Genomic DNA, 16633 nt, shown 5'->3' with positions numbered 1-16633 from the left:
TATGTAGAATCTGGTTGCTATTGGCAATATCTCTTGCTTCAGTATAATAAAATTTGCTGATGACACCACCATCATCAGCCTAATCAAGAAGGCGGATGAGTCTACATACAGATGGCAAGTGGACAGGCTTTCACAGTGGTGCGCCAGAAATAACCTGGACCTAAACCCCATCAAAACAGTTGAGATGGTAATAGACTTCAGGAGAAAACCAAATGTCAAGGTCCCACTAGTATTTTCCAACAGAGTGGGTAGAGACCTTCAAATTCCTTGGGACGAAAATCTCTTGCAACCTCAGATGGGAGACCAACATAACTTTCATTGTCAAAAAGGCCCAACAGCGGCTGTTCTTCCTGGGCGAACTGGAAAAATTCAACATTCCACAGGAGATGCTGCGGCTCTTTTACACTTCTATTGTGGAGTCCATTCTATGCTCCTCTATTATAATCTGGTATATAGGGGCCAATGAATCTGACAATCGAAGGCTGCAAAGAGTGGTGAGGACAGCAGAGAAGAGTCTGGGGACGGAACTCCCCCTGTAAGGAAACTATACTTAAGCAGGGTCAAGAAGCGCGCTGGGAAGATCAAACTCTACCCTGGCCACAACTTGTTTGATATTCTCCCATCAGGTAGACGATTCAGGTCCATCCCTGCCAAGTTGTCAAGAACCGCAAAAAGATTCTTCCCGATAGCTATTCAGCTATACTAAGTTGACCTCTTCCCACCCTCCTGCATAAAAACCTGACCGTCTCTCATCCTAACCTTCTGTTTATGCTCACTTTTGTGTCACCCCTTTCTGTCTAACCCTCCCCTTTAGAATGTAAGCTCTCACGAGCAGGGCCCTCTCTCCTCATGGGCCTTTCTTAGCATATATAAACCTCTGCCACCCTGATGACTGCTTCAGTGTCCTGTCCCCTGATGCATCTATCCATTTTTACCATGTACTTGTCCTAAACGGTCTTGTACTGTAATTTGGTATGTGTTTTTGCTCATAACTATGCTCTGTAAAGCGCTGCGGAATATTGGTGCGCTATATAAGAACCTGTTAATAAATAAGTTTTGAACAATGTACTCTAAGATACTGCTAATCTATTCTAAATACCTAACTGCTCTGTTTAACCTTGCAAATCATAACATGTGAATTGTCATTTGTATGCGCAATTGAAGCTATGTAAGTATGTCATGTCATCCCTCTTGTACCATGCTCGAAGCTGTACTGTATCCACAAAAAAATTCCTAGTATACATAGCCAATAAAGTGATTCTGATTCTAAAAACCCACTTTAGTAAGAGTAGCCTTGAGTTCTCAGAGATAGATGACATTTGATCCACTACATGGGGCAAATAAAACATGTTTTCAAAATGTTAGGCTGTGTTGGGCTGCCACATTATTCTTGCACAATGTATGCACTTTATGACTGAAGACTAGAAGAAGAAAAAAATAAATGTGTAGGTTTTAGTTAGAAACATATATGAAGAATTCTGCTTTTGCTATGTTAGTGGAAAAACAATACATATTTGCTTTCTTGCAATTTTAATTGATAAAGAAATTACTTTTTGGGGGGCATCTAGTTCAAAAAGCACACAATGTGCTACTGCACTGTGCTTTTGCAGCCCGTACTATAAACACGGGCTGCACAGACTTTATGTGCTGTGCGATGGGATGTGCATGGGAGCACCCTGTCGCACCGTGTATGGGCACCTTAAAGAAATGAAGGCTATTTTCTGACAAAAGCAAGGCATTTGTGTAGTTATTACATTAACATATTGCGACTCATGTTGGGATGGAAACAGTAGAAAATCTACCAAAGTAACAGGAGTGAGGAAATTGAGTAAAAATATTGACAGTAAATGCCCAGAGTTAATGGAATTTGATTTGTGCGAGAGAACCTGTTGGAGGTGCATTCACTTTGAAGAAGATGAATGTGCTGAGCTAGTAGGCTCTTTGAGAGTACAGTCCATCTTGTGGTGACTGGAATTATTTCTCAACTGCTATTAACCAAAAGTGCAGCCTCCATTAAAATGTAATTAAAGAGCTGACATTGATATACAATCTGACTAATCCCAAATTGGATGCAAAGCCTAATGAGATCACCACAAATAAGGCTTTACGATGAGCATACATTATGGTGCATTCTCCAAGGGGAGAAGTCACCCACTATCCTCCCTTTTAAGTTGCCTTAAGGCACGATCGAATGCAATATATATTATGTGGTCCTATTGCACACGATACATTGCATGCAATTCAAGCCTGCCTGGCTTGGCTGCAATCCGACAGATCTCTGTTGCAGCAGGTGCGTTGCAAGCTCCGATGCTGTCAAATACATGTAATTTGGATACATTTTATGAGATTGAGCACTGCAATCCCATAAGAAATGACCAAATTGTACGTATGTTGCCTAGTGTATGAAGAAGTTGAGCACCAAACACTGTACATTTTTTACATGTTAATACTTTTAAACATTATTCCATGGCCAAACACCCCATTTAGGTGTCGTCATGGCTAGAGCTATACTTGTATGATGACTATGGACAATATTCAAACTGACAGTATTTACTATTTTTTTTTTTCAGTTTGACAGATTTGTTTGTTTGGCTATCCAACTTGGCACTTTTTGCTTCAACCACCCCCGCCCCCTGGCAAGACAATTACCCTGATCAGTGTGGCAGAGCATGCTGGGGTGTGTAGTTTCAAAACAAGTGGGTGGCCACAGGTTGGACAGGCCTGTTCTAGAGTATTCTGGATAGAGGGTGGGGTAGTGAAAGCTTGATCGAGGGACATTTTACAATGTGTCTGTTGATTCTGAAATGTAGCTGGGTTTTTTTTTTTGGACATTCCTTTTAGATTATATTGGGTATCTTCCACGATGTAGTGTCACAAAATGACCCATGTACACTAGATGATCTATCATTAACAAAATGAATGATAACAAAGATGTTAATGATATATTTATAGTTCATATTGTATAGTGTGTAAACTCTCTTTTGTCAATGATCTGCACATAGTTAATCACCCTCCGTTGTTTGTGCTGTACAATGTTGACTATATTGTCAATGATGCCTGCTAGCAGTGGGGGTTGTTATCGTTGCTGAAAGATATAGTTAATGATATTGTTCAGTGTGTATACACTAGATTCTAGAACTCTTTTTGCCCAGGACACTGCTGATATTGGTGGTGTCTCAAATCGTGTAGTTAGTGTATAAGGCAGGGGTTCCCAATCTTTTCTGAATCACGGCACCCTAGAGTATCATAACTTTTCCACGGCACCCCTAGGCCCAAAACAATATATATAAAATTAAATATATTCTGTTTATATGTGCCTCTTAGGTTCCGTTATGTGGTAAAGGGCAGGATTTGCTTCTGTTTGTACACATATTTTATGATTGGCAGCCACCAGCACTGGTTTTGTCCATAAATAATTGATAATAAATAATTTGAATTGGTCCTGGATGTCCAACCCGAGGCACCCCTGCAGGTGTCCCGAGGCACCCCAGGGAGCCGCGGCACACAGTTTGGGAACCACTGGTATAAGGGTTAAAAGATCTCTTTAAAGTAGAGGACAGAAAATTAAAAGGGGTTTGAGGTTTTGTCTTGTGCAGTTCAAAATACTTCCTCATTTGGGGTAATTCAATTGTTGGATAAGTTAGCTCCCAGGCCAACTGCCAAGTGTCTATTACTGCCAATTACTTCCCACATCTAGTCGCGGGGTGTACTTACCTGCAATTGGGGGCTAATCACAACCTGAAATCTGCATTGTGCGTGGCACTTATGCCTGGAGATGCAGATTTAATATGGTTATAATCGTGTATGCTGTCAATTTAATAAATATCTGTACTTGAGGCATTTCTGATATTTTTATTTGTGTTCATTTTTTTTTTCTTTCAATAATTAAGATGATTTAAGGTGCAGTCTTGTTTGTCATTTTGTCCACCAACTCCACAATAGCAATTTGTTCACAAAATATATATATATCTAGATTTATTAATCTCTCTATTTATTTCTATCTTACTTAGAAAAACTGGCAAATCTGCATAGGTAATTGCCAAATCTCCAGGTCATCTGACCTGGAGTCAGATTTTTTTAATAAATGTTTGTATTTCAGGTATTTACTGTACACTGTTATTTACTTCACAGCCTAGTTAATATTATTGCCTTTGAGTGCCAAGTGAATTTGTGAAATTAGGTGTGAAAATTGGCAAGCAAACATTTTTATTCATCAAAATGTCCTGTAATTTTAAACAACATTTTTTTAAATGTGAATTTCAATAACAAATGTAAGCGACGCATTTTAAGCAGATATTTTGTACATTTCGCAGAGATGTTGGCACTCAAAGGATTAAAATGTCTTTCTGCTTTTATAGATTGAGATTTTTATGTTTGTGTAAGCTATTTGAAGTGTCTGGAATGCCAAGGTGCTGAAATATTGGTCGGTGTAGTTGGGACCAACAATATAAAGGTTCATTGTGTGTCTATTTTTTATTATCTGTGAATATTTAGTATTGGATACAACAGTGTAACTTCAGAATTGGGTTCAGCAACAGTTTTAAGCAATGTGAAATAGATATTACATTGCACCATAAAGCAGGCTGGCATAAAGTCAAATACTATACACCAAATGTGTCTAATAGAGGGTACACACAGTGAGATATGCACTAGTTTTCGAATAGAAAATCAAATGGTTTTTCTACATTCGATGCAGATTCAATGTGTGTTACCGTGTAGTGTAAATCAAATAGAAAAATAGTCTGGTCAGGCAAGACTGTATAGTACAGATGTGTAATATATAGTCAAATCGAATACATTTTGCATACAATTCGATACGATCCCAATCGAATTTCAAGCAATATCGCACCGTGTGTACCCACTATAACAGTGTATGCCATGCCAATACAGCAATAGATTTATACTTTATGAATTCTACACATTGCAGTTCACTTTTCACCCAGAACATTTTGCGCCTGGTGAAACTGTATTAGGTTTGTGCATGCTATCACTGTGTCTTTTTCATATAAATATTTTTTTTCTGCAGTCCAAACTACTTACACCTGGATCTATCAAAGTTCCGGGGCACAGCCCTAAAATATCTGAGAGAAGAATCAAAGCAGTACAGTCAAGACCTATTAGGGGCAATGCAATTGGATTAAACATGTTGGGAGCCAGCAAGAAACTGGGGTAAACATTGTTAAATCTGTGTATATATATTTATTTATTAGGAGTGTGAGTATTTACATTCTACATTCATACAGATGGAGCCCCCGTCATCTATGCTACCTATAGCGTTTGTCCCAACAACTTGCCACAGCGCGCCTAGTTGCATGGCAGTGCAATAATCGCACAGCATGGTGTATGGAGTTCCCGGAAGAGTGCAATACCAGTGATCATCCAACCGATGATGTTTTTTAAAATCACCACTGCACATGTGTCCAATGTCTAATGCAATGGTATAGCGAAAGAATCCGCATGCGTGAAGTGTCCATTTAAATGCACTATAGTGAAATAAGTTCTTTACTGTACAGTATGTTAAATTGACATATTTCTCAGAAAATACTATTGCATAGACGTGCGTCTCATTATGCTATTTATAACAGGCTATGGGAATAAGTAAGCATGTATACAGTAAGTACATACTGTAGCAGGCCAGGCACGGTTAACAAAATGGCTACCGGGATTCAACCAGGGCTTTATGGGAGCCCACATCTATGGAGCATAGTTTACACTTGTGTAAGGGCACTGCTGTATGTGAGTCTCATTGCCAAGAGCTCAGCTCCCTGTTGCACAGCAAACCTGGACAGTGGTGCGGGTAGGGGGCCAGAGCTGTGGATTGATCATTGCAGTGTCTGTGCTTTTGTGAGCAGCCCCTTTGTGTTTTAACTAGCGTAATGAGACACACCTTCAGCATTCCCCTTAGACATGTAAAAACATATGCCGTTCTCCCTCCATAGAAGTGGGCTTCCACAAAGCCCTGGTACACACTCTGTGGCTATTTTGTTAACCGGCTCGGTTCTCCAGTCTGGCCTGCTATGGACAAAACGGTGACTGCATGCTCGCTCTATCCCCATAGCCCTATGTATTTTTATATAGTGAAATGAGACGTACAGAAGTGCACATATACTGTACATGGATAACTTACGCAATAGCATTTTCTGAGAAAAAGGTCTATTTAAGATACAGTATTGTACAGAAAATGAATACTAGTCTAAAAACATTCTCACTTAGAGAATCAAATCTGGGTCTCTGAGCATGGAGAGTGGCACACTAATCCACTGGCCTATGACACCTTGTGATAGTGACCCATGCTTGAGTCAATGTTAGGAGTGATCCCTTGCTATCAGTTATGCTTCTGCTGTACTGGCTACGCTACGGGTGATTTCTGTAACGTGTTATTTACTATTTTTATTAAATGATGTGCCTAGGGGACTCGGTTGCACCCAGCCTAACGTCAATGCACTGTTGCTTTAAAACGTTCGTTTGCATGGGTATACTGTACGTTATTTATGCAAGGGGACTTGGGCTCACACATACACTAAACTCGTTTGTGTCTGAATAATCCTTTTATTTACTCATTTACAGTATTGGCCTCCTTTTTTTTTTTTTTGACTCTCCATCTGACCATTGGTCTGTGTGTACTTTATACTGTACAGTAATATTACAGTTGTCACGGTCCATTTGCCAGGGCTCGTACTGTACAGGTGGAGTAGATGCGATGTTTCCTGAGAAGGAGACGCGTGTGCGCCCCATTCATAGCAATGGGATGTGCAAACATCTCATGCAAGCGCTTCCCGTTCTCGGCCAATGGCGAGGCTCCATCTTTATATCTAAGGCACACTGCTGGGATCTACACCTCGTTCTGTCTATGTGGTTAATGGTGATTAGCGCCTTACAAAAGCAACAATTTCCACATTAATGGCTACAGCTGTTGAAGGGCAATGGCAGTCCAGGAAGGGACTGGTATAGCTTACAGATCATTTCTAGTTCAACGGGTTGACATGCACAAGATCAACATTGGCAAAATGTCAACACTTAAAAGGTCGACCTGAGTTTTTAACTTTTTTTTTGGTGCTAATGTTGACAACTGAGCATGTGGACCCCCAATTAGTGTATAATTTAGGCACCTGGCCATGTTCTGCTTGCCACACTTTTACTGCTTCTAATTGGAGTCCAGGTGGATGGTAAAGTATAAAACATAAGCTAAAAAAATCATGAAAAACCTCATTATTATTATTATAATTTTATTTATAAGGCGCCACAAGTGTTTCGCAGCGCCGTACAGGGAAACAAAACTTGGCATAACATTGAATAAATAACAAAAATACAGTACAAATAAAGAGCGCCACAGATCAATACACATTACAGCTTGGATATAAGTAGTGAGGACTCAATCAACATACAACTAGAGGCTTGAGGCCAATGATGGAGATGAGTATGCAGACGAAGATGGTCACTGAGTGTTGGAGTAAAGGAGAGCTGTGAGTGACATGTGAAGAGAAGTGGGCTTTGACCTTTTTCATGTGTTGACCTCTTGCTTGTGTGGACCTAGACATTGTCTTTCATCCGTCCGGCTTATTAACTTTTAGTTCCTTGTTACTAACAATACATTCTTTATCAATTTGTTCCCCATTTCAGTTGTAAAGCAGAGAGGGAGAGGAAGGACCTTGCCTAAAGTAGTCCTTTGCTATACAGAGAGCATATCTAGCTTCATATACGTAAACATGAGTAAAACCCTTTTTAGAACATCTCTGAAAAGTAAATTCTATTTAAAAGTGGTGTATCAAAATACATTGGCAGGTGTGGCATTTTCTGGTCATATGAGACTGAGCACCCAGCTCTGTTCCTATACCGGCCAGTACCTACCTCCTCTGCCCTTATGAGCTCCTCTGAGTCTAATCAGCATGTGGCTGACAGCATGGTGCAGGTGTTCCTGCTCATTAGCATAGGCATAGTAATGGCCCAGCCAAATTTGCGGGAGGAAAGAATGTTTCATCATGCAATTTCTTTTGCTTGTTTAAATTAAACAATTTATTTTTTTTATTATGTAGGACATATGCTTGTTTTTTTTTTCTAGAGAGTTTTTGTTTTAGATTTTAAATGTGGGTTTACAGAAAGGCTTAAGCCCCATACATGCTAAACAAGTCCCCAATGACACTTTGGCGGCAGAGACCCGGCAGGGTGCATACACATTTGCCGATGCCGGGGTGAGTGACTGATGGCTGTCGTTAACAAGAACTCCCTTGTCTGAACGTGTTCAGACAAGGCAGGGGCCGTTAACTGTACCCAAGAGCTTGCAATGTTAGCTATATTGAGTGTGCGGGTGTGGGTCAGTTGGTCACCAGCAAGTTGTTACAGTCATTAGGTCAACATGCAGAAAGGTCGATATAAGTCTAGGTCGACAGGGTCATAAGGTCGACATGGGGTTTTTCACAGTTTTTTTTTTACCCGAATGTCGACATGGACACAGGTTAAAGTGCACCACATCCCCTTGCAAGGCTCGCTGCACTTACCATGCTTCGGGCTCGGCACACTATTTTGTTCTACCACCATGCCCTAGTGGATGTTAGGGCATGAAATACCGCCTGTCGACTCAAAAAACTGTGAAAACCCCATGTCAACCTTTTGACAGTCTACCTAATTACCCAGTCAATCTTATGACCCTGTTGACCTAACCCATGCCGACCTAAATGCATGTCGACTTAATGACTGTATAACAACTTGCTGGTGACCCAGTGACCTGATCCGAGTGTGCACACTAGGAGATATTGTGAAAGCCCGTTCTGATCAATATTGTGAACAGTATTGCCTAGTGTGTATGGAGCTGTAGATGTTGTCAAGATATAGAATGGCATTGTGCTTCAATAACATTTAACTGCTTTATTTTTGTTAGCACTGTTAGATGAATTGTATTTAAAAACTTATTTAGTGAACTTGCATATTTTCTTCATTCTCAATTTTGTCTATTTTGCAAGTTGTAAAAACATTTGTGCAAGCCATGTAGAATATAGTGTTAGACTATCACCATTTAACCCCTAATGACTAGCGGTACATTATGCTGCATTAACCAGCCCCCATAAGCTTGTCAGCATAGCCCTTTCTTTCGGGGTATTCAATTCATTGATGCAACATGGTTTTACGGAGCAGCACACCCTGTGGGTGTGGTATAACACACCGACAGTCGGGATTCCGACAGTCATTAGCCTGACTTTCGGAATCCCAACTGCACAGCGGGGGAGCGCAATGAAGCCCCTTGCGGGCTCGCCACACTGTGGGCATTTTGTTCTCCCTCTATGGGGGTCTTGGACCCCCACGAGGGAGCAGTCGGGAGTCCGACGTCGGAGTAATGACTGTCGGAATCCTGACTGTCGGAGAGACGTTCGGCACCCCACCTTGTCTGCCGGCAAACTACATTTCCTCCCACAAATCCGTCTCGGCGGAAACATGCGATGTTGGCACAGATGTAGTTGGATGATACGTGAACAGCTGGGGCATATAGCACATCATTTACTTATTTATCAGAAAAAAGTGTTGCTTTATTACTATTTGTAACGTTCTCCAGAGCATACTAAATCTGTTTACATAAATGCAAAAAACCCTGCACTGATTGAATAACCCCCTGTATTGGTTCCACAGCCAACCCTTCCCCTACTACAGCTTTCTTACAAAATGTTTTTAACACCAAAGGGGGAAAAACCTGATTTTGATTTCTTCTTGTTGCACTGAAATTCAGATGAAACTTAGCTGATAAAATAAGCTATGCTTGGTATAGTTGGCTTAGGTTTAGGAAGCATGAGGCCAGGGTCAGACATATGACATTATAAAGGATAGGCATACTAAATAAAAACAAAATAAATGTTTCTATTAAAACACAGAGCTATCTGTAACAAATAGCATTCCATTTTTGTAGTTGTGCAAAATTGTATGTTGGCCATATTGTAGATCCCAATTTTTACCACTTTATCTCAAAGAAAAACTCCTTTGAATCTGTTTATATACTGTAAGACAATTTCCAGGCATCATCTTCCCTTTATGAGCAGTAATGTTATGATATGGAAAGACTATAACATTTTGGTTGGAAATGCTGTTCTGGGCGACGAGTGTGAAATGCCATTGCACAGCGATTAAACGCCAGCATTGGTAACCATTCTTGTACCCCTCATCCTGCCAACCAAATGCCCGATTCGCACAAAATGCTGTCTACCCTATGGGGGTAGCGAACAGTTTTTGTATGAGTTCCCACTGTTGTAAACGTCTTGGTGTAGTATTTTTGGCAATTAAACCCCCCACCCTTTGTGTATGTGGAAGCCTAGATCATTTTATGTTTTGTATGATGACATTCCTTTTTTTCTCCATGACAGAGACAATGCACAAAACATTGCACTGTCCCCTGGAATTGTGGTGCAGAACAGACTCTTTCATCACACAAGTATCACTCGGTCAGTCGTCAAAACCGCTGCACAGAGGTAGGTCGAAGTTTCATTTCTTATATGCGGAGCTGGAAATATCATTTTAATTGTAGACGCCTGCAAAAGTTTGAAAAGAGCTCCCTTTACTTTGCACACAATACAAAGTAGTATATTATGCTTGGCAATGACCAACACAAAGTTGGCTAATTCATATCTTATCTAGCCAAATTGACCATAATCCTCCACTTGACTAGTGCTGAGCATTTACTCTACTTATGCTGAAGCACAGAATGCCAGACTTCCAGCAGAGGACATTGGCCAGCTTGGAACACGTGTTCCATGCTGTCAACCATGAGCTGGTTGGACACTGAGGAGCTTATCAGGCCAAAGGAGGAATGTTTCCTCCAGGGCTACAACCGGCAGTTTGATGGGGCTGCCCATGGCCTGCTCATACATGTAAACAATGAAATATTAGGTGGAGGCCCTTTGGGGGAAGAATGGTTGTTCAAATTACAGAAAATTAAAAACACCCTGCTGTGCTGCTAGCTCAGCTTAGGCAGATGAGGGGTTGGGTTATATTAGAAATAAACTATAAACGAACAATGAATTATTGTTTTTCTTAATTTAATAGTTGATTTTTTTAATTGTTCCACCTATCTGTCTAATCTAGAAATAGGAATAGTGTTTTTTTATGGTCAATGAGGGTCACTATACTAGTGTGTGTGTGTGTGTGTGTGTGTGTACACTACTACTGTGTATAAGGGGCACTACTGTGTGGTGTAATGTGTGTAAGGGGCACTACTGTGTGGTGTAACATGTACACATTGGGTCTAAAATATCCAAAGACTAAGTATAATGTAATTGGCACTATAATGGAAACTGAGGATAAGAGGGATCTAGGTTTCACGATTTCAGGTGACTTAAAGGCAGGTAGGCAATGTAACAAAGCAATGAAGAAGGCAAGTCAGATGCTTGGTTGCCTAGGGAGAGGAATCTGAAGTAGGTAGAAAGAATTAATAATGCAACTGTATAGCTCATTGGTACAACCTCATCTAGAGTACTGTGTTCCGTTCTGGAGGCCATATCACCAGAATGATATAAATACATTCGACTGTACAAAGAAGGGTAACTAAAATGGTGCACGACATACATCACAAAACCTACCCAGAACGACTGAGTGTTCTTAATATGTATAGTTTAGAGCAGAGAAGGGAAAGGGGGGGGGGGGGGGTCAATTTAAACATGCTTGGGATAAGCATATTGATATCCTTACAAAAGCAATAAGTGGTTCTTAGCTGCCGTAAAATTCTATGTTACAAGGGGCACTACTGTATGGTAGAATGTGTAAAAGGGGCACTGCGTTCAGCGTAATCTCTATAGGGTGCTGTTTGAGGCCTAATGTTAATAAGATTGTGCAAAGGGAATACTGTTTTGTGGCCACACCACTTCCTTGTGAAAATTCATCCCTTTTTTGCTGTCCCTTTGTAAAGCAAGGGAGGGTGGTCACAAATTTATAATTTGCAGGGGGATGCTGGACATCCTAGCACTGGACCTGGTGGGAAAGTGAATTCCTTCTCTGGTTCATTAGGTAGTTAAAACTGTGATTTACTCGGAAGTAAAAACGGGATTTTGTTTGCTATATGCTGTCACATGTTTTTGCTCCAAAACACGTGACGGCTGGATAGGCAATAAGATCCTGTTTTGACTTCCGAGTAAATCCGGACCTGCACATCTCTAGTTAAAACAAGTTTTATGTACTGGCCCAAGGGTGCAGGGCAAAGCTCAAAGTGTAGAACATTTAATTGTAGGCTTATATCCAATGTCATATTGCATGTGTTTGTATAATACACTACATTGCATGTAAATTAGTATGAATTTATAAACCATGGTTGCTAGTAATGCCATATCCATTTCTTCTGTTACTATATCATCTAGTATTGGACTATTAACCGATTGTGCTGAGATGGATTTTTTGCTTATATTTGTATTGATTGCAGTGTGATTCTACATCATTCTCCTTAGTACTAGTAAATAGTGTTTATATGTGGCCTTAACGTGTATACACCTATGTATGTTATACTTGGTAAACACTATGGGCGGTACTCAATGCTCTTTGGCGAGCAGTGCCGATAGCTTGCCATCACAGCTCGCTGATCAGTATTCATAAACAGCTCAACCTACAAATATGCAAGCCAAATCATATGATTTGGGATTAAGCTACCCTCTCACTGCACACTTGCATATGCAGTGGCACAAAGTTTCTGAACCAACGTCTTTAAGATTGTGACTAACTAGAGAAAACACACTGATATACTAATTTACATTTTTTTTTGTATGATGGATCATACAAGAGAAGAATATGAGCTTTCCAGGATTTACCAAATTCAGATGTTTTTCTTTGTATTTTACACCCTTCATACAAATAGATATGTCAAAATAACATAGAACCTGAACGAGTAGTATGTAACTGTTGTACGTTTGAATAACTTTGAACTTGTGACCAAGTTGTCTTCTACTGTAAACTCCCTCTGCAGTCACATTAAACAGCACAGCTAGCCGTGAGAGCCGCCAGCTCCCTTACAACTCGGCCAACGCCTAGCATCTTCTTCCTTTAAATGTCTTGTTCACATTGGTTCACAAAAGATTTACCGAATCACTGAGATTTCAGAAGATTTAAATTTTTTTATCTCGATGCCTGAATTTGACCATGTTATCTATACCATAATTGTTGCATGTGTGAACTTGCATTTTGCTGCTCTTTATAATGGAAAGCTCACTGGCTGACTTCCTGGGTTCCATATGTTCTGGTGTTTTCGAATAACAAAGATTTTTTGTGTGTGTAGATTTGTGCCGCACAAAACTCTTCCACATTGAGGTCCTGATAGTATTGTTAGGCTTTCCATCAACTCCATAAAAAGATTCCTTAATAGGTTTGTTAAATGTTGCTCCTTATTATGATTATAGCTAAGCTTGCTACTGTAATAGGGTCTTGATTAGATCACTGCCAGAATGTGTTCTGTATGTGGAATTCAGCATTCTGGTAGAAACCTTTTATTTCCATTATAAGAAATTAGAGCAATGTGTTTGAAACCACAACTGTGTTTCTTACACTGTTTTTCTTTTTCACATACGCAGTCTGGAAAAAAGGGAAAGGTAAGTTATGGTTTTAAAACCAAAGCATGACATGTTTTTGCCTTCCGTTAATGTTAGAAAACCAGGCTTTGTTTTATAATTGTATGATTTGCAAAGGTGAAAGTCCATTAATTTTTAAACTTAAGCTTGTGTGGCTTGTGTATTATTTTATTTTAATGTATTTGAATCTTTCCCTAAAATGGATGTTTTTTTTATTTATTTATTTTTTGCTACAAAGGAAAGAATATCCACCTCATGTTCCAAAAGTAGATGTTGAACCTAATAGAGTATCGCAAAGACCAGGTACGTTTTCATTTAGCCTGTACTTGCTCTTTCTGTAAGGTGGCTAGTCATTAAACGCTGGATGTACCGTGTCAGAAAAAGTAGTTTAGCTATGTTTTAAATTGGAAATTGTTTGTTTAAATCAAATAAAACTATGGTCTTAAGAAGTGCTGAGAAATGTGAACTCCTCGTCATGAGTGATTTTAACAATTGTCTTATACTTAATGTTAAATGCATCACACCTGAACAGACAAGTACAGTAGTGGTTATAAAAATTCTTACCTCTTTGATGTACCAGGGAACTTATTTGTAGAATGCCAAACTGGTCTCATTAAAAACATTATGTCTTTGATCATCTGGTTGATGCTTCTTGACCATGGGGTTAGTGAGGATCCAGGCCAGGTGTTGGAGGCAGCAGCATCAGCAGAGTTGTGTAATCCTCAGCACCTGTGCTCTCCTGATAGAAGTGTTTCCTGGGCAGGGGGTAAATGCTCTTGATGGTGGATTAGATTCCCCAGTGATCATGACTGATCTTGTAGTGTATATGCAGAACACATTGCCTAACCTGTCTGTAGATCATTTTGGGTGAAAAGCTCAGTGTAGGCAGTCTCATGGGGGTCCTGTCACAGGAAGCGGTACATCTGTCAGAATTAACTTAGGTCTACAGTCATTAGGTCGACCCCACTAGGTCGACTGGCAGGAAGGTCGACCTGACTTAAGGTCGACATGGGCCAAGGTCGACATGAGTCAAGGTCGAATTTGCATAAAGGTCGACATGAGGAAGGTCGACTGGTCATAAGGTCGACATGGGTTTTTCACTGTTTTTTTATCCGAATGTCGACACATTCGACATGGACACAGTTGGCAATGAGAATCGGACCCTCGCTTCGCTCGCAATGCTTCGGGGTCGGTGCCTCGCTGCGCTCGGCACACTATTTTATTCTCCCACCACGCCCTAGTGGATGGTAGGGCATGAAATACCGCCTGTCGGCACATGTCGGCTCAAAAAACAGTGAAAAACCCATGTCGACCTTATGACCAGTCGACCTTCCTCATGTCGACCTTTAAGCAAATTCGACCTTAAGTCATGTCGACCTTGGCCCATGTCGACCTTAAGTCAGGTCAACCTTCCTGCCAGTCGACCTAGTGGGGTCGACCTAATGACTGTAGACCTAAGTTCATTCTAATAGATGACCGCTTCCCCTGTCACACTGAGAGGGAATGTCAGAAATTGTGTGAGGACACCTCTGTATTTTCTGGCATTGACATACTGTACTGTAATGCAATTTTAATGACCTTCATTTCGCCATTGGATTCATGAGGCAGTGGTCCATGGTCTTTTTGCATTGCTAGAATTTAGCTTGGTTAAATAAATTGATTACAAAATGAAACTATTTTCAAGTAATTATGTATGACACCTTTTGTCTCTCATTTTGTAGAAGTCATGCAGAACCCAAGTAACAATTCTGATGCGGAGCCAGAGATTCCGTTAAGGAGAAAGGTACAGCAAAACAGGCCGCGCAGCAGTTTACAGGAGTATGCTTTACCTATGCTTCACGCTACTCAGTTGTGTTTTACACAAACAAAGGTGTGTCATCAATATTGTATTATATTGATGTGTGCAGGCCTAACATAAGTTCTTGTCCTTCACTTTCATAAAACAATTTGATTTATAGATTTGGGGGGTATTTAATGTGTGCCGTAATTACCGACAGTCAGAAATATCAGCACACCTCTATTTACTGTGGACGTTTCCGAACGCATTGAAGCCCATGCAGATTCAACATTGTCAAAAACGGCTGATGGATTGTACAATCTGCTGCAGATTTCGACAAAATACAAGTGGACTCCACAATCCAGCTGTATTACTGTGAGATCATTTTCCGACAGATGAAAGATTGAACTCCGACTGCCAAATTGACATCAGATTGGCCGCTATTCCGACTGTTGGAAATGTTCTGACAGTCTGAACCCCTTAGGCTTTCTTTTTCTTTATTTTATTTTTTCTTAATTTAATGTGAAGGGAATGCAGTGTTTCAAACTTAGATTTGATACACTTCTTTCCTGATAGCATGTATATTATACAGTACTATTCCACATACTGTTCTGTGATTTTTAATTTTATGTTCTGTGTTGTATTTAACCCTTTGAGAGCCAACATTGCTTTGAGCGATCCTTAAAACATGCAATAAAAATGCCAGCATTGATCATTCAGAGAAGTCAATTGAAGTTTGGTTAAATATTGCACCCAAAAAAAGAACAGTCGCTGTGAGCGGTGCTGTCACTTTGAACAGATATTTTTGAGGATCCCTCACAGCAACGTTGGCACTTAAAGGGTTAAGTAAGTGATTTGTTTTTCTTTTTTGTTAACAAAAACACTCATATCTGCAAAAGCAAAAACAGGCATGTTATATCTCTTAGTTTTGCATGCAACACACGTCGTATTTAGTAAACATTTGCTAATCCCTACATGGGTTTTTGCTTTGAGACTCGATAAAAAGGTGCTCTGTTCTGGAAAAAGATCACAAAGTATAATAAAACTACTTTAGCATTCTGGATTTTAGTGTTTATTTACATTTTTAGCAGTCTTAAGGGGCATACACATGGTATGATATGAACTACTAAAATGTACTATATAGTCCATATCAGTGGAAAACATAGCACATATCGCACCATACGTATACAGCTTGCAATGCCAAAGCTTGCCACCGCAGGGTTGGAAATAGACAGTGCAGGCAACTCAATTATGACTAGAAAGTGTACAATCTATTTCTAGTATAGTCAATATCTACCATAGCCACAATCACACTGTGTGCATAGTTTATATC

The 16633-nt window shown here is 40.1% G+C and overlaps 1 protein-coding gene across 8 annotated transcripts in view; it reads left to right on the top strand.

Moving 5' to 3' along the window:
- Window positions 1-16633, top strand: part of SENP6 (SUMO specific peptidase 6) — an 80691-nt gene that overhangs the window by 24014 nt on the left and 40044 nt on the right. For 3 of the 8 annotated variants that reach the window (XM_083177175.1, XM_083177182.1, XM_083177183.1), the window contains 5 exons: window positions 5027-5169; window positions 10344-10448; window positions 13527-13544; window positions 13762-13826; window positions 15245-15393. In XM_083177175.1, coding sequence (XP_083033301.1) covers window positions 5027-5169; window positions 10344-10448; window positions 13527-13544; window positions 13762-13826; window positions 15245-15393 — 480 coding nt within the window. The remainder of the gene's footprint in view (window positions 1-5026; window positions 5170-10343; window positions 10449-13526; window positions 13545-13761; window positions 13827-15244; window positions 15394-16633) is intronic. The other 5 variants (XM_083177178.1, XM_083177180.1, XM_083177179.1 and 2 more) reach the window with 5 other exon arrangements.

Source organism: Crinia signifera, chromosome 3, assembly GCF_055691185.1.
Source record: "Crinia signifera chromosome 3, ASM5569118v1, whole genome shotgun sequence".
In the NCBI taxonomy this organism is placed as follows: domain Eukaryota; kingdom Metazoa; phylum Chordata; class Amphibia; order Anura; family Myobatrachidae; genus Crinia; species Crinia signifera.
This window is presented reverse-complemented; position numbering and strand designations above follow the sequence as displayed.